Source organism: Macaca thibetana, chromosome 9, assembly GCF_024542745.1.
Source record: "Macaca thibetana thibetana isolate TM-01 chromosome 9, ASM2454274v1, whole genome shotgun sequence".
NCBI lineage: Eukaryota > Metazoa > Chordata > Mammalia > Primates > Cercopithecidae > Macaca > Macaca thibetana.
Genome location: NC_065586.1, coordinates 115,462,645 through 115,486,707, shown reverse-complemented (window position 1 = coordinate 115,486,707; position 24,063 = coordinate 115,462,645). Strand labels below are relative to the sequence as shown.

Genomic DNA, 24,063 nt, shown 5'->3' with positions numbered 1-24,063 from the left:
GCCCTGCAGGTCAGCGGGTGGTGGAGGCTCAGGGATGCTGCATCAGCAGCTACGGATTTCCCTCCCCTGCCCACGCTTTGCAAATAGGCCCTCGTTAAATTCCTCCATTCACACATGGGGCTGGCCATCCGTTTTCTGCCAGGACCTGGCTGATGCCCTGCAGGGTGCTTCAGACGGGTGGGCACTGGCCTTGCTTCCTTTCTGCTCCTCAGTGAGAATGGCGAGCAGTGCATGAAGGGTGCGTCCCCCAGGGGCCCCAGGGTCAGACGGACCTGGTCAACCCCGAAGCCTGTGCCCGCCCTGGCCAAGTGTTCTGTAATCTCTGGCTCCCATCTGAGTGGCCCTCTCAGGCCTCAGTCAGGAGGGATTCACTGGCCCAACTTAGGGCAACAGATGGGATGGAACCAGAGAAGGGAGGGAAGAATGGACTCCTGTCCATGTTGGGTGGAGAATGAAAGTGGTAGGAGTGACCCCAGATTTCCTGAGGTACCACAGCCACCAGCTTGTGAATCGTGGCCTGGCCAGAGGCAAACACTGAATAGAAGACAGGAGGGAAGGGGGCTGCATCTCTCCACATGTTGGAGGGGACAGGCTCGCCTCTCTCAGAGGGAGGGGACACGTGCACCCCTCTCAGGGGAAGTGATAAGCTCCCCAGTGGCAGAGGGTGACATGGTTTGGCTGTGTCCCCACCCAGATCTCATCATGAATTGTAGCACTCACAATTCTCATGTGTTGCGGGAAGGACCCGGTGGTGGGAGGTAACTGGATCATGAGGTGGGTCTTTCCGGTACTGTTCTCAGGACAGTGAGTAAGTCTCACGAGATCTGATATTTTGTTTGTTTTTTGAGATTTTGAGATGGAGTCTTGCTCTGTTACCCAGGCTGGAGTGCAGCAGTACGATCTCGGCTCACTGCAACCTCTGCCTCCTGGGTTCAAGTGATTCTCCTGTCTCAGTCTCCCAAGTAGCTGGGACTACAGGCGCATGCCACTGTGCCCAGCTAATTTTTGTATTTTTAGTAGAGATGGCGTTTCACCATATTGGCCAGGCTGGTCTTGAACTCCTGACCTTGTGATCCACCCATCTTGGCCTCCCAAAGTGCTGGGGTTACAGGTGTGAACCACCGTGCCTGGCCCGATCTGATGGTTTTATAAAGGGCAGTTCCACTGCACATGCTGTCTTCTCTTGTCTCCCGCCATGTGCGACGTGACTTTCGCCTTCCATTATGACTGTGAGGCCTCCCCAGCCACGTGGAATTGTGAGTCCGTTAAACCTCTTTCTTCTGTAAACTGCCCAGTCTTGGGTATGTCTTTATCAGCAGCCTGAAAACGGACTAATACAGAGGGGCTGTCCCATCCCGCTTCCTGTCTGCCCCATCACTCGTCTCCTAAGAGCTCAGCCCTGAGTGGCTGCCCCCATCCTCGCCCCCACCAGCTGCTTTTCCTCCTTCCCTCTCAGAATTGTTTCTCTGTCCCCACATCCAACCAAGGATCCAAAGGCTACAAGGAAAAGTCTTTAACTTTCCCCATTACTCTTTTTGTTCTAAGTGAAAAGAATCCAAGCATAACCTAGTTCAACAAAACTGGAAGCTCCTGGCTCCTGGAATCTGAGGATGGGCTGAACCAGCTGGGCCCAGAGCCCAGAAACCAGGGACACAAGCACTTCTGGAGCCCCCATCATCTGTGTGTTGGGTGTGTGTGTGTGTTCTCACGATCTCTGGGTGCTGACTGGCTTGTTCCAGTGTAGGAAACATGGCAGTTTCCAGTTCCCAGGGTTTTTATGTTAAGCTTTCTCTAGCAGGGAAGAACTTCCCCTTGAGGTCATCAATTCCAGGGAAAGGATTTGTTGGCCCGTCTTGGCTCACAGACTCCCTCCTGCTCCAGTCAACTGCAGCTTGGGGGTGACATCATTAAGAACATGGCAGCTTCTAGAACAGCCACGTCATTTGGGAATAGGGGTGGGGCACCCAGGAGACTGGATGATCCCACAGACGTGCACTATATAAACCCATTTTAGAAGTGGCACTTTTTCAAGGTAGCCCTGCTCCCGGGGTCCGGCTTCCTAGCTGTTCTGACAGTCTCTATGTGCATCTGAAAAACTATAAGCACCCTCCACGCTCCCCATTTTGGAGGATCACACCAGTGAGAGAAAGACGAAGACAAATACTGAATTCTCATAAACAACAGAAGCAGAATACTTAGCCCCCGGTGAGGCAGAGTGGATCATTTCACAGTAAAATTTCAAATGATCAGGCAGAGGTGACAGGTGACAGCCCACTAATTTTACGTCATCTCCTATAGTCTAGGCTAATTAGCAGCTAGGAAGGTCTCTTAGCATTTCCTATATGAGATTTCATTTGTTGTAACCTCATATTTGTAGTTGCCTGCCTCCAAGGTGGCTTTCAATAATCCTTGCCTCGTTATTCATGCCCTTGGAAAGTCTCTTTCAATGTGAAACAGGGCTAACCAGTGCCACCAGTATGATATTAGGGAAATAGTGTGCATGCTCTAAGGCTAGGTCATAGAGGGCACTGCAGCTCCTACCGTGCTCTCTTGGATTGCTTGCTCCGGAGAAAGCCAGCCATGTTGTGAGGGTACTCAAGCAATCCCACGGAGAGGCTCCCTCCTCCCAACAGCCAGCGCCAACCTGCCAGGCATGTGAATAACTGTGGATGCAGATCCTCTGGCCACGGTCAAGCCTTTAGACGACTGCAGCCCAGCCAACTTCTTGACATCTCACCTCATGAGAGACCTTGAGCTAACAGCACCTCGTGAAGCCATGCCCAAATTCCTGACCCACAAAACCATCATGTAATAAAGACTGACTGTTATTTCAAGCCACTATGTTTTGAGGTGAACTAATACTGCGTGGGCCTCAGTGGCTCACGCCTGTAATCCCAGCACTTTGGGAAGCCAATGTGGGCAGATCACTTGAGGTCAGGAGCTCAAGACCAGCCTGGCCAACCTGCTGAAACACCGTCTCTACCAAAAGTACAAAAATTAGCTGGGCGTGGTGGCGCCTGCCTGTAATCCCAGCTACTATGGTGGCTGAGGCACGAGAATCACTTGAACCCAGGAGGTGGAGGTTGCAGTGAGCTGAGGTCGCCCCACTGTACTGCAGCCTGGGCAAAAGAGTAAGACTCTGTCTCAAAAAAGAACAACAACAACAAAAAACCCAAAGCTAACACTGAACAGATATTTTAACTTGTAGCTGGTGCTGCTTAATTCACTTCCAAATTTTCCTTGGCCAGGTGCAGTGGCTCATGCCTGTAATCCAGCACTTTGGGAAGCCAAGGTGGAAGGATCACTTAAGGCCAGGAGTTCAAGACCAGCCTGGGCAATACAGTGAAACCCCATCTCCTAAAAAAAAAATGTATTTAATTAGCCAGGCATGGTGGCCTGCGCCTGTAGTCCCAGCTACTTAGGAGGCTGAGGTGGGAGGATTCACTTTGGGTCCAGGAGTTTGAGGCTACGGTAAGCTATGATCACACCATCACACTCCAGCCTGGGCAATAGACTTCATCTCTTGGGGAAAAAAAATCTTAATTTTTTTTAATCTTTCATTTAACCAGAAAGCAAGCTGCACAAGGGCAGGAACTTAGTTCCCCTGTTCACTGTGTTCTCCCAACTGCTGGAACAGAGCCTGGCACACGGGAGCCGCCCCATAAATATGCACTGGGTGGATCTGGTTCTCTATCTGCCAAACATCCTCCGATCCCAAAGAGGAGAGACCGGAACACATTAAGTCTCACCGAAGTGTGGAGACAAGATGGTTTCAAATGAGCCAGCATGTGGTCAAGGCTCCCGGGGAACAGGTTAGAGAGAAGTCCATCAGTCTCCAAGATGCCCAAGACCCTTTGGCCTGTGGGGGCTGACACTAGCCTAGACCCTCTTCAGTCCCCTGACCTGCTGGGCAAGCTCTTTGCCCTCTAGAGACCAGACCCAGTCATGGCTTAGGTCACCGATTCCATTTCTTGCTGAGAGGGCAGCTGGCAGTGGCAGGAGAAAAGTCTTTCTCAGGTTCCTGGAAGACCCTTGACAACCAACACAAAAGGCCGAACTCCCCCTGCAGTCTAGTAAATGATGCACCAATGGTTCTGCTACCCAGAAAATCACCTGGGCTCTCTTTAAAAAACAGCTGCAGTCTTCCACTTGACTTGAGAAATGCAGACATTAAGACTGTGCAGAAGGCTGGGCGCGGTGGCTCACGCCTATAATCCCAGCATTTTGAGAGGCTGAGGCGGGCAGATCACTTGAGGTCAGGAATTCAAGACCAGCCCAGCTAACTTGGTGAAACCCCATCTCTACTAAAAATACAAAAATTAGCTGGGTGTGGCCGGGCGCGGTGGCTCAAGCCTGTAATCCCAGCACTTTGGGAGGCCGAGACGGGCGGATCACGAGGTCAGGAGATCGAGACCATCCTGGCTAACACGGTGAAACCCCGTCTCTACTAAAAAATACAAAAAAAAACTAGCCGGGCGCGGTGGCGGGCGCCTGTAGTCCCAACTACTCGGGAGGCTGAGGCAGGAGAATGGCGTGAACCCGGGAGGCGGAGCTTGCAGTGAGCTGAGATCCGGCCACTGCACTCCAGCCTGGGCGGCAGAGCGAGACTCCGTCTCAAAAAAAAAAAAAAAAAAAAAAAAAAAATTAGCTGGGTGTGGTGGTGTGCACCTGTAATCCCAGCTACTCAGGAGGCTGAGGCAGGAGGATCACTTGAACCCAAGAGGCGGAGGCTGTAGTGAGCTGAGATGGCGCCACTGCACTCCAGCCTGGGTGACAGGCTGGATTTTTGAGACTCTGTCTCAAATTAAAAAAAAAAAAAAAATACTGTGCAGGAGAGGAGCCTTTCCCAGGGACTACATCAGAGTCCAACGAGGACAGGTTATTTTTAAAAGCTCCACTTGGTAGAAATTCAACAGAGAGATGGGAATGGCATGGATGGCGCTGGCCAAGTCAGGCAGCACCCGGGGCGCTACTGTAACACCAAAGACACTGCCACCTCCTCCCTCCTCTGGGTTCCAGTCAGGATGGAAGAAAAAACGGACCTTAGACGAGAAGTTACGCCAGCCCTGGAAAACTCAATAAAGTCTCCGTGCGTAAAAGAGGTGTTCCAGAGGCTGGTCATTTGACGTCAAGATGGGCGATGAAAAAGTCTCGCTAATTCCCAGGGATGCACATGAAAACGCAGAGGGGATGGGGTCGGCCTCTCATGAGTGGCAGCTTCATTAGGGCAGATGTGAAGAGCATTGGACGCGCTGACGCAGGGAGCCAGACTCACATTTCCTTTCCAAAAAACAGCTCTTGGTACAGGCCCAGAAAGAGGGAACGACGGCACGACCAGAATGAAAATGGGCATCCACTGGATTTTTTTTTTCCCCCTTTTCAAACTGACTATAAGTGTCTAACAAAACACGTGGCTGGAAAATTCCACCGGCTCCTAGGCTTAGCCTCACCCTGCTCTGCCTCATCAACTCTCTAGATGGCTCCCAAAGCTGCTGCTGCCTCCTCTGTTCCAAATGGGGAGCAGCGCTTGGTCCGGGGCATCTTTTGTCCTCACGCTTCTCCATCCACGTGGATTTGTTTCCTTGGTGAGCTCCTCCAGCCCAGGGCTCTCTAAACACCAGCTCTATATATGTTGACAACTCCAAGGCTGGGCACAGAGGCTCATGCCTGTAATCCCACCACTTTGGGAGGCCAAAGCAGGCAGATCACTTGAGCCCAGGAGTTTGAGACCAGCCATGACAACATAGCGAAACTCTGTCTCTACAAAAAAATACAAAAATTAGCCGGGCGTGGTGGCGTGTACCTGTAGTCCCAGCTACTTGGGAGGCTGAGGCAAGAGGATCACCTGAGCTCAGGAGGCAGAGGTTGCAGTGAGTTAAGATCACACCACTGCACTCGAATCTGGGCGACAGAGTAAGACTGTGTCTCAAAAGTAAAAAATTTTTTTTAAAAAGTTACAATTCCCAATTTTCCATTTCCAGCCCAGACCTTTCTCATGAAGCCTGACTTGAATACCCATCTCCCCTGGAGCTTCTCCATCCACTCAAGCATCTGGTAGACATCCCAAGGCATGTGTGCCTGAAGCAGAGCTCTTGATTTTCCCCACAGGGTGACCTTCCCACAGCCTTTTCCTAAATCCATCTTTCTATTTGTTCAGGTCAAAACTTTGAAGTCTTCCTTAACTCTTCTCTCATCCCCAGTCCATCAGAGAATACTGTTAACTCCACCTTCCACACAAGTCTCAAATCCAACCACTTCTCACCACTGCCAGGGGCTACCATGCTGGCTTGAGCCACCAGCTGTTCTCACTTGGACTGCTGCAATAGCCTCCTAGCAGATCTCCCTGCTCCCACCTCTGCCCCTCAAAGCCTGCTCCCAACATGGAAGCCAGAGGGATCATTTAAAAACCTAAGGCACAGATGGGCATGGTGGTGCACACCTGTATTTGCAGCTACTTGGGAGGCCAAGGCAGGAGGATCACTTGAGCCCAGGAGGTTGAGGCTGCAATGAGCTACGAACCCACTCCTGCACTCCAGCCTGGATGACAGAGTGAGACCCTGTCTCATTAAAACAAAACAAAACAAAACAAAACAAAACAAAACAAAACCTCAAGTCAGACCACGCCACTGCTCTGCTAAAAACCCTCCAGTGGCTCCCTCATTTCTCTCAAAGTCAAAGTTCTCTGATGGCACAAAGTCCTACATGATCAACTTCTCTACTACCCCCTCTGCCCTTCCTCCCTCCCCTCCAACTGCAGACACTCGTGTCTGCAGGCCTTTGTGCTGGCTGTTCCCTGCCTGTAATGCCCTTTCACCACATATTCACTTGACTAACTCCTCCAGCTCCTCCTGGTCCTCAATCAAACGTTGCCTTTTCAAAGACTCCTATGCTGACCGTCCTACTTCATGATACAACCAGCCTCCCCATATCCACACTCCCAACCTCCTTTAACCTGCTCTAGTTCTTCTTTTTCCATCCCAGTTCTCGCCTTCAAACATTCCATGTCATTGGCTTATTATGCTCATGGCCTCAGATGCAGCATGATGCCGAGGAAGGAGCCTGGACCGGGAGCCAGGAGACCTGAGTTCTGGGCCTACCTCTGCCCCTCACATGCTCTGTGACTTTAGGCAAGTCACCAACCTCCACTGGGCCCAATCTGAGTATCACTCAACTGCTAGGTGTGGCATTGCGGGCTGAGGATTCACAGACCATGGGCCACGTCTGTGCCACCAAGAGGCTTGGCTAGTGGAGGAACAGGCACACAAAGCCCTCAATGGCTACATTCACTGAGCCTCAGTGCTATTCCAGACATGGTTCTGAGCAGTAAGAACTCATGTAGTCTCTACCTAACACCTCTCCCATCATCAGATACAGCTATATCCCCACTTACAGATGAAGACACGAAGTACACGAGGGGTTAAACACCTGCCCATGCATGGTCTCACCAAGGGATGGTGGCAGAGCCACGATGTCCTGGCATCCTATCTCTGGAGCCTGCACTCTCCATCAATGCACCTCTGCCAGCATGGGGCAGCAATGTGGCTCAGGTGCATGTGAGAAGCAAGCACCCACAGCAGAGGCGCACAGGAGAAGAGACAGGAAGAGGGAGATTGGGAGGACTTCTGTGAACAGAGGATAGAAGGACAAGCAGGCATTTGCCAGGCAAAGGGGAGGATTTCAGGCAGGGAGGCCTGAGAGAGCTAGGGCCAAGAGGCTTGAACTCTCCTGGTAAGTCACAAATGCTAGAAGTGGGTAGTGAGGCCAGAACACAGGGCTGAAGAAAGACTCTGGGAAGGCCAAGGGTGAAAAGGTGGGCAGGAGCTGATGCTGGAAGATCTGGTAAGTCAGTTTCAGAACCTGGACTTTATCCTAGATGTCATTACTTTCCAACCCTGGATCCACACTAAACCCCTGGGAGATTTGAAAAATGCCAATAGGTGTTAGAATCGATGGCTAGCCTAGTGGTAATAAGCCTTGTGCCAAACTATGGCCTGCAACTACTGTGTCCCAGTAAAAGGAATCACAGCTCCTCCAAAAAACAATAGATCTAGTATAAGATGAGCCCAGAACCTTGCGTCATATCAGACAGCAAGGAGACTACTGATAACTGCTGGAGTCCAGCCAGGGACTCAAAGCCAACCTGGAGATGCCCCCACTAGCCAGGGATGAGACCATGAGCATCAGTCAGGATAATGACTACGGTGCAACAGTACACACGCAACATGTCTACAACCATGAGTTAAAAACTCTAATTAGTTACTGCTACTAGAGGATGGTAGTGAACCAGTTTGGTATTTTAGAAACATTAATGCAAGAAAAGAATCAACCATTTCCTCTATGAACTTTACCACTAGGTCACCACATGGTCATCAAAAGGAAGTGCCTCTGTTGGCAAATGAAGACGGAATGGCAGAATTAGAATGTTGCCATGTTGCAAGTCCTTTTTAACTAACAGATTCACATACAGACTAGCAATAGCTGCTACCATTTCAAAAAGAAAGACAACCAGATGGTATATGCCCCCTGATGGAAGAACATGAAACCACTGAGGAAGTCGAATCCCACTCCACACACAAAAAGGGAAACTGAATTTGGTCAAGTTTCTACATCCAACTAGCAATGCATAAGAAATATAGAGGATCCTGGCCAGGTGCGGTGGCTCACGCCTGTGGTCCCAGCATTTTGGGAGGCTGAGGCAGGTGGATTACGAGGTCAGGAGATCGAGATCATCCTGGCTAACACGGTGAAACCCTGTCTCTACTAAAAATACAAAAAAATTAGCTGGGCACAGTGGCGGGAGCCTGTAGTCCCAGCTACGCGGGAGGCTGAGGCAGAAGAATGGCGTGAACCTGGGAGGCGGAGCTTGCAGTGAGCTGAGACTGCGCCACTGCACTCCGGCCTGGGTGACAGAGTGAGACTCCGTCTCAAAAAAAAAAAAAAAAAAAAAAAAAAAAAAAAGAAATATAGAGGAGCCTGTTAAATGACACTTGGGGATAAGAATACAAAATTCAGACTGTGGGAAGCTCTTCTGTAGGAACAACAAATGTATTACAAAGGGGGATAGATGGTTTAGGGGGAGCCTAGAGTAAAGAAAACATCAACCGATCACAATGTGTGGACCTTATCCAGACCAATTCAAACAAATACACATAAAATGTATGAGAATGCTGGAAATCTGAATACTAACATTTGATGATAGTAAAGAATTTTTAAAGCTATGATAATACTATTTTTTAAAGAGCTCTTATTCAGAGATACATACTGAAAAGTTCACAGATGAGATAATATATGAAATTTGCTACAAAATGTTACAGAGTGGAGGATGGAGGAATGGATGAAAGAAGATTGGCCATGAGTTCATAATTGTTGAGGTGGGGTGAAGGGTGCCTGGGGGTTCATTACACTATTCTGTCGACTTTACTTTTTATAGCTTGAAATTTTCCATAATAAAAAGTTATAAAAATACTAGGCCCCACCTCCAGAGATTCAAATTAATTGGTCTGGGCTTCAGCTCAGGCTCTGGTGTGTTTTTAAGGCTCCCCAGGTGTTTCTAATGCCCAGCCAAGATTGAAAACTACTGTAATCACTCATACAAGAGGCGCCAAGAATCTGCCCGAAGCCCAAGGCAGAGCCTCCCCTAAGCCCAAGGCAGAGCCTGCGGAGGGGAGGGAGCTGGCCTGGGCAGGGTCAAGGAGCCAAGCACATGAGCCTTGATCAAGTTGGGGAAGGATGAGGAGGGGAAGGCTTTAAAGAGTGCAAAGATTTCAGTCTCGGGTGACTGTAGGGTGCTGGTCACTGGAACAGGTAATGTCTCAGGGCTGGTAGCTTTGGGGTCCTGGGAGAAAGTGCTGAGTACATTTGGGACTTACTGACTTTAAGGCGGCCTTTGTGACTTCAGTGGAGATGTCCAGTGGGCAATTTGGTTTGTGAGTCTAGAGATGCACATTGAGATCCTGAAGCAGATACAGAGACTTGAAATCTTAAAGGGTTGTCCCCCAAACTGAGATAGAGGTCGGGATGGCAGCAGCCAATGGTGGCATGAGGGCTTTTAGGAAACAGCAGCCTCTTAGCCCCTGCACCTGGGGGAGAGGGGAGGGGCCTGGATGACTTCACACCCTTCATGACCGCTCCCCATTCCTTCTTCTCCCCTCTTGTCCTCCTTCCTCGGATAAAAACCCAAGGGCAGTTGGCTGAACCAAGGTGCCCAGGCTTCCTGGGCAGGTGCGGAGGAACCCCTGACTATTCCCACAACCTGTCTTAAAAACCCATGCAATCAATCAACATTTGTTAAACAAATGCATAACAAGCACAGCCGAAGGAAGCCTCCATGGTGTCAGGCATGTCATCCATGCCAGAGCCCAGTGGAGCCATTGGCAGTCAGACCGGCTTGACAGCCATGCGCTTCATTTGACATTTATTGAGTGCCCATAGATGCTGGGCACTGCATGAGGCAGGTGTGAACAGGATGCCAGCCCAGGGTCCTGCCCTCAGGGAGCTTGCATTCTAATGGGGAAGCTGACAATAAACAATTGTACAAACTCACAAAAGCTGTGGAATTCTATAAAATGGGTTCTCAGCTGGAGGAAGGGGCCACCAGATCCAAGAGCTAGGCCTAACTTCCCCAGGCCCTGCCTCCCATAATAACCCAGACTTCCAGAATCAAAGAGCTGATAGGGCTCCACTTTATAGCAACAGCAACTAAGGTCCAGAGGGGAGGGGGCCCACCCAAGGTCACCCATGAGTTTAGATCCTGAGACAATTTTGCATTCCTAATCAAAGTCTGTAGTGGGAGTTTTGTAAGCACTCTTCTAAACCATGAGGTCTGTCTTTTCCTTTGAGCCAAAACAATCACTGATCACAGAGGACCACACGACCACAGGAGCAGGAACTTACCACGGAGTCCAGGAACTGAATGTAACACTCCAGCCCAGGCCTGGTTTCACAAAACTGCCGGAAAAGCAGCCTCCCGATTGGCTGCTTGTCACATAAACTGCAGTAATCTCTGTCTGGAGACAAGAAAAGAAGAATGTGATGAGACCCAGGAGAAGGCCAGGCAGGGCCTTCCTGTCATTCCCTCACCTGGGCTCAGAGCCCCAGATGGATGGAGTAAGGTGACTGGCAAACTCTCAGAACCCCTTCTTCATTTCATGGTCTCTGAAGACTCAGAGAGATGTCAGTGTAGAAGAAGGCACCAGTGACGACCCAGCCTCCACTCCCCACTCCACGCCCCCGGCCAATGCTCTGATTTCTGTATGGACATGCCAGCAGTTCTGGGGACTGTGATTCCATCTCCTTGGTGGCCATTAAGCACATCACATTCTCTGATTACAGTGACTGCAGGCCTGTAATGTAAGCCAGTTGAATCAGAGTGGACCGCAGACTGCTTGGGAACACTGGAGCAGAGGCGCTCTCTTCCTCTGGAGGTCTTGGTGAGTGGGTGTGAGGCCAGGTGCTGCAACAGTGTTCTTGACACTGCAAGAGAAGCCGCTATGAGGATGAGGCTGACACATCAAGGAGGTGAGAGCTGGGAAATTAACAGGAAGTAGTGTTGGTGCCCTGGTGATGTCATGAATCTCTGGATCAAACCATGCCTGTAGCTCAAACCACATCTGAAAAGCTGATTTATGAGACAACACATTCTCCTTGTTTAGGGCAGTTTGAACATTTTTAGAAATTACTTGTAATTCAAAGCATCCTAATGGATACATTTTTAAAAAATCATTTTTGCCCAACTGGAGAAAAGCCCAGTCTTAGGACGCTTCAAATTATGAAAACCCTGCCTTTTCCAGTTAGGCAGTAAAGGCACGGAGACAGGAAGTCACCCGCACTTACCCACTCAATAGCCAAGAGGATTCGAAAGAGCAAATACTGCAAGACTCCCACCAAGAGGCCCAGAGACCACGGTGCTAGCCAACAATTTGCTGTGTTACTTCAAACCATTCACTTGCCCTCTCTGGGCCTCTGTGTTCTCTGAAAACCAGAAGGGCATGCTGTAGTTGGGATGGGGGCCCCTTCCCTTTTGGTTCTTCCTGCAGTGATGCTAAAGCCTCTCCGAGAAGTTCTCTCTGGCCCGGAAGATACTCGAAGGAACCACTGAAACATGCCGCCTCGGGCTCTCTGGAGCACTGAACACTAGGCCATCGATTTTGCAGCTGCACAGGACACAGTCGGGTGAGTTCATGGGAAACTGGGAAGAGGGCGATGGAGCCTGGGAAGGAGAGCAACTTGGGGGAAAGGGATGACTACAGTCTACTCTACTTGGTGTAAAGGAGGTAAGATACCAGCCCCCTAGAAAGGACTTCTCTTGAGATATGCCAGGCAACAAGGGGATATGAACACAACCACTGCGCTAGCACACTTGGATTCTTAGTCTCAAAATGCTTATCCATAGGATGTAAAGCTAAGGCTTGCCCGCAGGGAGGATCTCGTGGTAGCTGTGAGTGTGAGTGTGGGCTCCAGAGCGAAACCACCTTGGTTTAAATCCCAGCCCATTGCTCACTGCCTGTGTAACCTGGGGCAAGAGGCTTGACACTGCCCCTCAGTTGTCTAGTTTGTAAACTGGGGACGGTGAGCGGACCTAACTCCTAGGACCGTCCTGAGGAATGAATAAGACAATACATAGAAAGCACTCAAACCAGATGCTGGCACATTAATAAACCCCATTTCTCATCGTTATGGATGTGATCATTGGTCTGTTCCATCTCCCTTTCCTCTAGGGAACCTCCTTTCTCCCAGTCTGTACCAATTCAACCCATGCCTCTGAATCTAAAAAGGGAGCTGAGACCTCCCACGCTACGGAGACAGGCACGTGACTCAGTCATAGCCAATCAAAAGGCCTCTGTCTCCTGGCCACAGTGCTAAGGTCACGGATAGACACGTGACTTAGTCATAGCCAATCAGAGGCCTCTTTCTCTGGCCATGATGACAGGTTCAAGGGTGGCCATGACTCAGTTCTAGCCAATCAGGTCAGGGCCTGTGATCCGTGGGGGCCCTGGAGTCCTCCCAGGGCTTTTGCCAGAACTTCCAGGAAAGATACTGTCTGTTCCCTGGGATGCCAGGAGGGCTTTTCGGGATGACTGCTCAGCCGAGGGCTGCTGAGACTGCCTTCCCCCACGCAGCGAGAGCCCACGGAGGACGCAGCCGGCATACAAGCGGAGCTGAGCGGAGAGAGGAGCCCTGAAGGCAGCCCCTCCCTCCCAGGCATTTATTCACTGAACGGGGACACGGGGACACGGCGACATGGCGACACGGCCTCAGCACTCCACTGTCTGCCTCCTGGAATGGAAAGAGCCGCGGCCAGGCCCACTTCTTTCATGGGTAACCTGCCTGAGGGCAGGGTTTTTTTTGGAGGAGTTCGCCAGATCTAAGTAGCGTATGTAGAAGAAGGCACTCTAAAACGTTTCATTCTCTCCCGAGTGAGTATTTGGATCAGCGTGGATGAGCAACCTGCCAAGTCCCCTCTTGGCCCACTCCCAAATGGTTTTGTGGCTCCAACTAGCCCTGGACTGCAGCCTAAACTCTGCCCTTCAGCCGTGGGTGCAGTCTACACCGCTCCCAGCACAGATGGTTCACAAATAGCCACTTCAACAAGCATTTAGCCTCAGTGTATGCCAGGTTCTGACGGGGAGGGGTACCTAGGGATGTGGTCCCAGCCCGCAGGGAGGTTGGACTCAGACTGGAGAGGTCAGCAGGAGTGTGTGTGGGTGAATAGACAAGATCTCAAGTGACAGTAATAAAATGTCAAGCTAGATGAGTGTGATCATCAGCCACAGTAGGGAACCTGGTCTCAGCGCCTGTGACAGGTCTGCAGCCTGCACCTGTTAGCACAATGCCCTGCAGATACAGCCTGCATTCCCGTTGCCTCCCACTCAACACAATCCCCCAAGGGGAGGAAAACAAACCTTTGCATCTTTTCCCAATCAGCCGAGTTTTTCCCAGCACAAACACAGAACCAAAGTAAAGTACCTTGTGTCAAATTCCATTTTTATTCAATTATGGTAGAGAGCACCATGCTGCTTATGTGATTTAAGCAAGGTACCCCTCTACCCCCACCTTTTCCAAAAGCAGTTTTGAGATTTCGTGTGCCATATTGTGATCCCTTAAGGGTTCATCTGACAGATTTTTTTTCTCTCCATATGGCATTTGCTGTCAGTATGGAAACAAGGCTGTTATAAACTCACAGCACAGTAAACACCATGCGATTCCGACACAAGCTGTCAGCACCTCAGTTCCGAGCCTCTCCCAGCTGTAGAGAGGATCCCAGGCAAAAAAAACACTACTCGTTGGAAGCCTAGAGAGAAATAAAAGGACCAGTAATGATCTTTTTAGATTTTTTTCTTCACCTCAAATAAAGATCAATGGGCCCATTTTCTGAGCAAGCACACACACAAAAACAAAATCATCCCCAGTGCAACATTTACAGTTCCTATAGAAATGGATAAGGAGGCCACAGAAGAAAGAATACGAATTCGGGAATGATCAAGGAGACAGGAGGAGGCACAAATCAAAGTTCTTGATGTATCAAGAGTAAACCCGAGGTACAGGTTGCTTCTACAAAGTCAATGACATTGAAATTGGAAGCATGAAAAGCTCTACAATACATGCTTGGAGTGGACCCTTTCTGATCTGTTTCAACAGAAGCTGGCAATGTTGCTGAAATCCAGCTTGGAAGGGGGCCGGCCCACAACCTTTCTCCCAAGTGTGGTCTGTTGGGGTTGGTGAGGAGAAACACCTAGGACAAGGGCAGAAGACTTTTCTCTCTGTCTCCAAATCTCTTTAGGGGTGGGAGAACACTGGGATGCTGTACACACAGGCACACACACTGTCCACACACACGCACGCACACACATGCGCACTTGCTCTTCTAGAATATGGAACTCCGGCTTTCCATGTGCCTCATTGATCTTTTCCTCCAAGCCAGAAAGAGGCTGCTTTATGTAAGACATCTGGGAGTAGCGGCCAGGCACGGTGGTTTATGCCTATAATCCCATCACTTTGAGAGGCCGAGGCGGGCGGATCACCTGAGGTCAGGAGTTCGAGATTAGCCTGGCCAACATAGTGAAACCCCGTCTCTACTAAAAATACAAAATAATTAGCCGGGCGTGGTGGCAGGCACCTGTAATCCCAACTACTTGGGAGGCTGAGGCAGAAGAATGGCTTGAACTTGGGAGGTGGAGGTTGCAGTGAGCCAAGATCATGCCATCGCACTCCAGCCTGGGCGACAAGAGTGAAACTCTGTCTCAAAAAAAAAAAAAAAAAAAAAAGACATTAGGGAGTAGGGTATGAGGAGCTCCTTGGCCCCTAAGTACCCACAAATCATCCAGCCATTCTAACTTTGTTATTTTGGGTCCTTCATTCACTCAATAAATTCTCTTCCAAGGTCTCTTGCTTTTTGATACTGGAAGTTTCCTTTGATGTTAAGGATTTCTTCTTGAATTCAACACATGGGGATATGTGGGTGGATCAGTGGGAAGAGACATTTATACCCACTGACAGGTTACTGATCCAGCGACAGGTTTGGAATTAACAGCTGGCCAAGAATGGAGGACATAATCTCTGTGATGTGACATTTGGAAGAGGAAGGTGACTGGGAAAGGGGAAGGGTCTAGAAAGCCCATCATAAATCCCAGGGCACTGAGCTGTGCCCTTAACTAAGGAGCAGAGTGCCCTGGGAGGAGTTAGGCCGGCTTATGCACACAGGAGGGTGTTGGGAGATATACTGGGAAGGAAAGCTGGACTCTCAGGTCTAGGAGTTTGGAATGGATTCAGTGTCTCACTGGTAAATCAGTAATTTAGAGCAAAAATGATTCATGTACAATCCACAGAAAAGGGGAAAAGAATGGGGTGGTGGCAAGTCTGAGACATTTACAGAGGAAGTCATTGGTTTGGGAGCTATCGTGGCCTGCGGGCTCAGGCCTCGGCTTTTGGGCAGGGAGGGTACCAGCTCCTGCAGCTGGGAGCCTGCTTTGGCGAGCAGCTGGACTGAATTGGCTTCAAGAAAACGACATGTGTTGTTTGTTTCTTCAAGGGATTGACATTCCCCATCTCCCCAGCATGCCCACAGCTGGCCTGGGAAGGCGGGATCGCCACACCTTCCTGCAACACACTGAATTCCAGCCTTGCACTCAGACAGAACCATGTCTACCCAGCAGGCAGTCCCTTTAGCAAGGTACCAGACACTTGCTTCGTCCTTGTCCTTAGCAGTTTGCTCACTGGCCAGCGTGAGAGGGAGGCACATTCATGGATAACACTGGAAAGAGAAGCCACATAACAATGTCTATGTAACAGAACTGCATAAGTCAGTTGGGAAGTGTCCTGGAAGGTGTCATGGCAGAGGGGGCAAGACATCCTCTCATGATGCTGGGTCAGTTTCAGGGATGGTGCCCACGGAGAGCACACTAGAATACGGGAATGGGCAGGCAACGCAGGCAGGGGGAGAAGCTGAGTCCAGGTGAAGAAAAGGGAAAAAGGTCAAAGCCAGAGAGAATGGGGCTTAAGGTTGGGAGGAGGGGCAAGGAGAAGCTACAGTGGGGAGGCGAAACCTCCAGGTGAGATGCCAGGAGGACCTGGAGGGTGTGCTGAAGTGTGGGAGAAGGTGAATTAGGACAAGAATTCTGGGCTAGGTCTGAGACCGCCATAGGATGTCACTGAGTGGACCTTCAACACTGGCTTAAAGAAAACAGACAAAGTGGTAGGTCACTTAGGGATGGGAGGTGAGGCGTGAAGCGGCGATAACCAGCAAGTAGTGTTAAGTGAGTGGCCCCCAAGTGTATTAGGCCATTCTTGCATTGTTATAAATACCTGGGCCTGGTTGATTTATTAGAAAAGAGGTTTAATTGGCTCATGGTTCTACAGGCTGTACAGGAAGCATAGCACTGGCATCTGCTTCAGGAGAGGCCTCAGGAAGCTTACAATCATGGTGGAAGGTGAAGCAGGAGCAGGCATGTCACATGGCCAGAGGAGAGCTGCGGGGCAGGTGCCACACTGCAACAACCAGATCTCACAAGAACTCACCATCGCCAACAATGAGGGATCCGCCCTCATGACCCAAACACCTCCCACCAGGCTCCACCTCCAACATTAGGGGTTACATCTCAACATGAGACTTAGGCAGGGACAAATATCCAAACTGTGCCAGCAAGTACACTTCATTGGTAATGAATGTAACTGGCTGAAAATCCACATGCTAAGACACATGCACATACAATAAGCAGCCCATGTCTTCGGGGCCTGGGCACAGCCAACTCACTTCCAACTCTGCCCTTCCCAGGACAGGGCTGACACCTGCCAAGCTGTCAGCCAATAGAGGGTACGTCAACCCAACAGAGGGCACAGCAAGACAAGGGGCCCCTGTCCTCACCACCTTCACCTGGTGAGGTTTGGGTGCTTGGGAGAGACCTTGCTTGCCTCTTAGCCTATTCTCATTATAAGCCACTAAAGATACCACACCCCAGGCCTGTTGCCAAGGACACCATAGTGGATGAGCGCTGGGCAGGGGTTGGTCTCAGCTCTGCCAACAATTCTCTGTGTAACCTTGGACAAGTCACTTCCCCTTTCTTGGTCTCAGTTTCCTCATCCATAAAATAAGAGGATTCAAATAATAACCTCTAAGCCCCTTCTCAACCTGGAAACCTTCCTGGGGTGCCAGCTTCACATGCAGATGATTACAGGGACTTGGACCAGATTCCAAGGTCAACCTTGGAGGTCAGTTTTAACCAGGATTCCAAAACCTGTTTCCATCCAACCCCAATAAGGATTCCTGATCTGGCATCTCACCCCCTGGTTCTAAGACAAGGGTAGGCAAACTTTTCTGTAAAGGGCTAGTAGGAGATATTTACTACTAGCCATATGGTAGTAGTTTGAGGGCCATATGGTCTCTTCACAACGATTCAGCTCTGCTGTTGTAGCAAAAGCCTCCACAGATAATACGCAGGCACATCGTCTTACAGGACTTCACTCTGTTGTCTTTTGCAGATCTTGCATTTTTTATATGAAGTGAAGGTTTGTGGCAACCCCGCATCAAGCAAGTCTGTCCGCACCGTTTTCATTTCCCAACAGCACGTGCTCGCTTCCTGTCTCTGTGTCACATTTCAGTAACTCTCAAAATATTTCATAACTGTGAACTCATCCCACCTGGGAGCCTACTGAAAATGCAGATTCTCATTCTCCCCACCCCACTTCAGACCTACTGTATTAGTCTGTTCTCACGCTGCTAATAAAGACATACCTGACTGGGTAATTTATAAAGGAAAGAGGTTTCCTTGACTCACAGTTCCACGTGACTGCGGAGGCCTCACAATCAAGACAGAAGAGCAAGGGATGTCTTACATGGCGGCAGGCAAGACAGAGCATTTGCAGGGGAACTCCCCTTTATAAAACCATCAGATCTCATGAGACTTATTCACTATCATGAGAATAGCATGGGAAACATCCACCCCCACGATTCAATTACCTCCCACCAGGTCCCTCCCATACATGTGGGAATTATGGGAGCTACAATTCAACATGAGATTTAGGCGGGGACACAGTCAAACCATATCACCTACTGACTGAATCAGAATTTCACAGGTGGGGCCCAGAAATCTGTGTTTTAACATACTCTCCAGTTTAAAGCAGTGCTTTTCCAACTATCTATGGGGAAAAAAAAAAGTTTTTTAAATTTCCAATCCATCATGGACTGATACTTCTGTAAAACTCATATCGTCCACAACTTTCCATGTCAGTCTGACAATAGCCAACTCCTTTATAACCTGTTCCACAAGATGAGTCCGCTGATCACACACCTGGATGCTACGGCCACATTGAATTGCTGTAAGTGTTTCTAAGCATCTCTGTACTTATCACAGAGCAGTAAAATCAGTCCACGAACCACACTTTGAGCATCACTGCTCCAGAAACACAAGGTCTTGTTTTCCTTTCTTTGGAGAGTCATCCCTTCCCCTATAATAATTCTTTGGGTGAGGCCAGTACCAAGCTCGGAGATGAGCACAGGGCCCAGGCCTTACCAATCTTGAGTCTTTACTTGAACATTTTTTGGCACTCGAAGGAAAGTTACTTTTTCTTTATCTGAAGTCTTAAACTCTTAGGACCATGTAAGCCTGGAGTTGCTGGTGGCTATCTTGTGGCCATATAGAAAGAACCTGTCAGAGAATGAAGTCAAAACTGTAGAAAGTAGAATAATAAATAGCGTCCTGATGACGTTTGAGACCTGGATCCAGCCATACCTGAAGCCATGAGATTTACCCCTGGACTTTTCAGTTACATAAACCAACAGACTCCCTCTAACCCTTAAGTTAGTTTGAGTTGGGTTTCAGTCCCTTGTAATTTATTGGTGCTGAGTAATAAGCCTTCAGACTTAACAAGTATTTGGAAGACTCAAAATGAAAACCTATATGCAAGGGCTTTGCAGTAAAGTGCTACACTGTCAGGACACCAGAGCAAGATGGGGCAGTACTATTAAAGAACTTCTGTCCTCAGCCTCCACCATGAAGTTGGATCCTCATGGATATTCCAGAAGGCCTCTATCTACGGCTAATTAGGACATAGTTCAGAAACACCAAAGCACTACCCACCCTGCTTGTATCCTAAAGGCAAGCAGGGTTGCCTTGCTTGGGTGAGGACTTCTCCAGAGCTAGCAGAGGGTGGGGAACAAGCACAGGGTGGGGAACAAGCACAGGCTTGGGTCTGAATCCTACCTCCATTCTCTAGGTCAGAGGTTTTCAGCAGGAGGAAATTTTGGCAATGTCTGTAGACATCTTTTGTTTTCACAACTGTGAGGTTACTACTGATTAGTGGGTAGAGGTCAGGGATGTGCTAAATACCCCACAATACACAGGACAGCTCCCTGCCACACAGAATTATTCTGCTCCAAATGGCAATAGTGTCACCGGAGTGGAGCAGCTCTGGATGGCGGTGTGGTCTTGGGCAAGTCCCTTTACCTGAGGCCATCAGAGTTAGCTGGTTGCTGCTGGGGACTGGCAACAATGCATGTGAGCACCTGGCCCAGTCTCAGCACACATTAGGTCCCACAGAAACAGCAGCCATTGGACAGATCCTATCTCCTCTATCTGACTCAGGAAATGATGGCTTTTACTTCTCCGAAGATTGAGAAAGCAGATAGGAGGTAGCTGGTGAAAAAGGAGCCTTGACTCTCCATTAGCACCAGAGCAGGCAGGAGTTCCCCACTGTCACCGAGCCCTTTGGCCCTGAGATCTGGGAGGGCACGGCAGGGCAGGGCAGGGCTATGCCAGCCGCTTGCTCTTCCTTCAGGGCTCCTTCTCGGAAGCAAGCCACATGTGTCCCACCAGCACATGCCTGAGGTTCAGATCTCATAACCCAATCAATTCCTTCAAGACTCATAACCCCCAGCAGACTGAGAAACAGGAATGATATTGATAGTGAAGATAAATAAATGCTGTCACTGTTTTCATTCTTTTCGAGTGACATGAAATGGGAACATACTTTCTTAATTAAAAGCCTGCAGTATGTGGACTCTTGGAGGGCAACCAGAGTTTCCCAACAGGAGGCGGCGAGGACACAGGCAGCGAGGGCTCGCCCAGCTCCCCTCGGATGGTACAGCCAGGCCCTCCCACCGGGCTAGGAGAGAGTGGGCGGCCATCCCTGGAGACGGGGAGCGGGGAGAAGCCGCAGCCCGGGTGCGGGGAAGGCTGTCTACCTCACTGAAACCTGCTTGGGACTGTGTGCATTGTTGCCCCAGGCACTCCTAGAGCTTGGGCCAAGGAAAACACACGTTCAAATTCAGAAGTAAGAGCAAGAACGGAATGCGGCTTCCTGAGGAAATGGAAATGCTAACACGGGGGCCCTTGGAAATGAAACCACATGTTGATTGTAAAGGTTGTGGGGCCGGGGTGGGGCGGTGAGGGGGGAGCAGGAGGTGGGGGGAGGCTGTCCAAAGGGATGCTTGGAACCATCTCTCCACCAACTGAAGGTTTATTTTATTTTATTTAACTTCGTTTTCCCAAAATACCAGGTTACTGGGGGCTGTGGCGGGGGAGGGAGTCCCCAATAGATCCTAATGCAATTAGGAAATGGACACGGGGAGAGAGGATCAGACAGAGGCTGCCAGCCCTCCACTCTGCCGTATTTCAGGTCTGAAACAATAAACAGAGAAGTGATTCGAAAACAGTTTTCTCTTAAAAATTCCTGCCAAAGCTGGAAAAAACAATCGGGCGTTTGCTCCGAGGAAAAAGCTCTCTGACGTTTGAAAGGCGAGATGGCATCACGGATAACGGCAGAGCTTCCCAGCCCACCCCTTGGAAGGCACAGGAGAGGAAAAAGGAAACATTTGGTATGTGGTTAGCAACAGCTGAGTGGCCTTCTATTACTTCAAGAAAGATGCTTTTGTGTGAATAAAAAAATGACATATGGCGTGTCACACAAACACACCCAAACCGAGCCCTGCCATCTTCCTGTGCCATTCGTCCCCCTCGTTCTGGGCTCTAGTTTTACTGAATGTCTTGTGCTTGTCACATGTTTCTGTGGGATCGAAATTCTTAAGCCCAAGTCTCACAAAGTTTGGTGGCACTTGGAGAAGCCACATGTGAAACCACTGAATCGTAGGGTATCTGGGCCTGGGTTGCCAGGCAGGGGGAGTGTGGGAGGACAGCGGGGAGGAAAGAAGGCTCCAGTCTGTGGGTCTGTGGAAGGAAGAGAAGGGTGGGTGGAAGGGTGCTTGTGCGGGCCCCTGCCTCTCTGATGAGGGTCCAGGTCTCTGGCTTGAACCCATCAGATGCAGTCAAGGAGGTATCCAGGAGTCTGGGGAAGGGCTGGGGGCTGAGATGGACAGGACATGGACTATACCATCATCATGAGCACTAATGGAGCCCCCAGAGTCAGGCAGTGACCTCTATCATCAAGGACAAAAAAGGCAAACAATTTAGGTATCTCCTTGCAGTGGGAAGGGGCAAAGAACTGGCTGGGTAAATGGAGGGTCAGGGGTGGTGGTAGACTGAGGGAACAGCAGGGCCACATGGCAGGTAGATCGATGCTGGACAGGCAGTCGCTGGAAGGGGCCTGGCATATAGGAAAGAAGGTCCAAAGCACTGTGCTCTAAGCCCTCTCCTCTGCCCAGAAGCCCGGCAGGCTAACTGCAGCCTCCACTTCTGTGCTAGCCTGGGGACACCAAAGAGGCATCCACAGAAAAGGCACCTGGCGCATCAGCAGTGCTGGTGCTTTAAGATCCGGGGCAAAAAGGAAGCACACCCATGCGTGACCTGTGGTGGTTTCTATTTTTCTAGATTTTCAAGTTTTTACAAATGAGGGGAAAACAGCTCTCCTAAAAGCACAGCTGCAAAATCACTGAGATTAGGAAGAGCCTGGAAAGCAAAGAACTTTGACTGCCAGACAGCTCTTTTCCGTGCACGGCCTGGGGAATGCACAGGTGCTCAGAAGAACGTCGAGTTTGTTTTACCCTGCGTGGCCTATGACGGGACCTTCCAGTGAGCTGGGACCGGGCACCTGGGACAGCCTTGGTCAGTGGTGACCGCTGTTTGTGTCTTGAACACCCAGGGCCTTTCCTCACCTATGCTCTGTCTAAAACCACCTGGGATGCCCTCCACTTAGAAGGACATTCTTTCTATAACCTTTTTTCTCCTTGTAAAGAAATTTCATCCAGATACATGCAGTTTCAGAAAGTGAAACTCCTAGGCCACACCAAGACCAACTGCACCAAATCTCCAGGGCGTCAGTATTTTCTTAAAAAGCTCCCTAGGTGATTCCAACACTGCATTAACTGTAAGGTCCAGTTCACCATTTTATCCCCACCACCTGGATCAGTGCCCGGCCCAGCCAGGAGCACAGGTGTTTATCTAAAATGAATGAATGATTGCACAAACCAACAAGCAAATCACTGTGACAGGGAGGCCACACGCTTCCAAACTGGGGAGTATACATCTCCAGCCCACATTCTCCTGATGCTCGGCCAGAAGTGAAGGCCTCCCTGAACCAAGTGGATGATGAGGGCTGTGCCTAAGGTGGCTTCTGTCCAAGGGAATGAAAGGGTCGGCATGGCTCCCTGGGCTCAGGTCTCTGGGCGGAGGCAAGGCCGGGCCAGGTTGCCTGCTGCTTGGACCTGCAGTGCGGTAAGCCCAGAGCCCCCAGAAGTGAGGTGGTCTGAGCCCAGGGGCCCTGCCTGGCACGTCCCTTTCCAGAAAGCACACCGGTGCATGGGCTGGGGCTAGGAGATTGGGTTTTTTGCGTCCAGCTCCATATCTGACCCTGCATGACCTCAGACCCATCATTCTTCTCTCTGGACCTTGGTTTCCCCTTTTACAAAATAGGGCTGATGAACAAGGGTGGCTTAAATGCCTCCCATTTTGGTAGCTTCACAGGGGGGCTGTGAGCCTGGTGGGAATGGAGACATCACAGGGCACGGGGCCTTTCTCCAGCATCGGAGCCCCAAGCAGGATTCACCACTGCTGGGGATCTTTAAACCCACCCAGCTGCCATCCCCTCCCACCACCACCACCCCGCACCTGCAACGTGGCAATACGGCTGGAGCAACACAAGCGTGAGTTTAAAGGTGGCATTTCCCAGAGGCCTGGGGCTCTGACGGGTGCCAAGGAGCCCTGGCTTTCATTTCAGGAAGCCCGGGAGTCGTTACTTCCTCTCAGCGCCTCAGTCTCTCCCAAGTGCATTTCAGGTTGACTTCACATGGCAAAGCCCAGCCCATCCTTCCTGCGCGCTGCCCTGGCCTGCCAGGGAGGACTGGGGGCCCATCTTGCCTTCCAGGGCCCGGGGTCTGGCTTCACCTGGAGCTATGAGCTAATCAAGCAAAAGCCAGAGAAGGGCAGGGCCAGGAAGTGGCTGGGCAAGCCAGGGACCAAGGCAAATAGCCGCTTCCAGGCAGACGTGGCTCTTCCTGCCCTGGTCCTGCCGAGGCGCCGGGCTTCTTCCTGGGCCACTGGCTGGGGTCTAGCGAGAATCACAGCTGTGCTGGCCAAAAGCAGCTGGAGAAATGAATGCCTCAGAAGGTGGAGGCAACTGATGGTCTCCTGAAAGTCCTGATGTCTCAGGGTCCCAAGACCCCCAGCCACCCTTAATCCT

At 50.3% G+C, this 24,063-nt stretch overlaps 2 protein-coding genes across 2 annotated transcripts in view; one reads left to right on the top strand and one right to left on the bottom strand.

The window, feature by feature from the left end:
• The window catches only part of PRDX3 (peroxiredoxin 3), a 497,514-nt gene that overhangs the window by 273,120 nt on the left and 200,331 nt on the right, over window positions 1-24,063 (top strand). The window lies entirely within an intron of this gene.
• GRK5 (G protein-coupled receptor kinase 5) overlaps window positions 1-24,063 on the bottom strand; it is a 249,292-nt gene that overhangs the window by 64,556 nt on the left and 160,673 nt on the right. Inside the window, exon 3 of the mRNA XM_050803971.1 lies at window positions 10,894-11,006. Within this exon, the coding sequence (XP_050659928.1) occupies window positions 10,894-11,006 (113 nt within the window). The remainder of the gene's footprint in view (window positions 1-10,893; window positions 11,007-24,063) is intronic.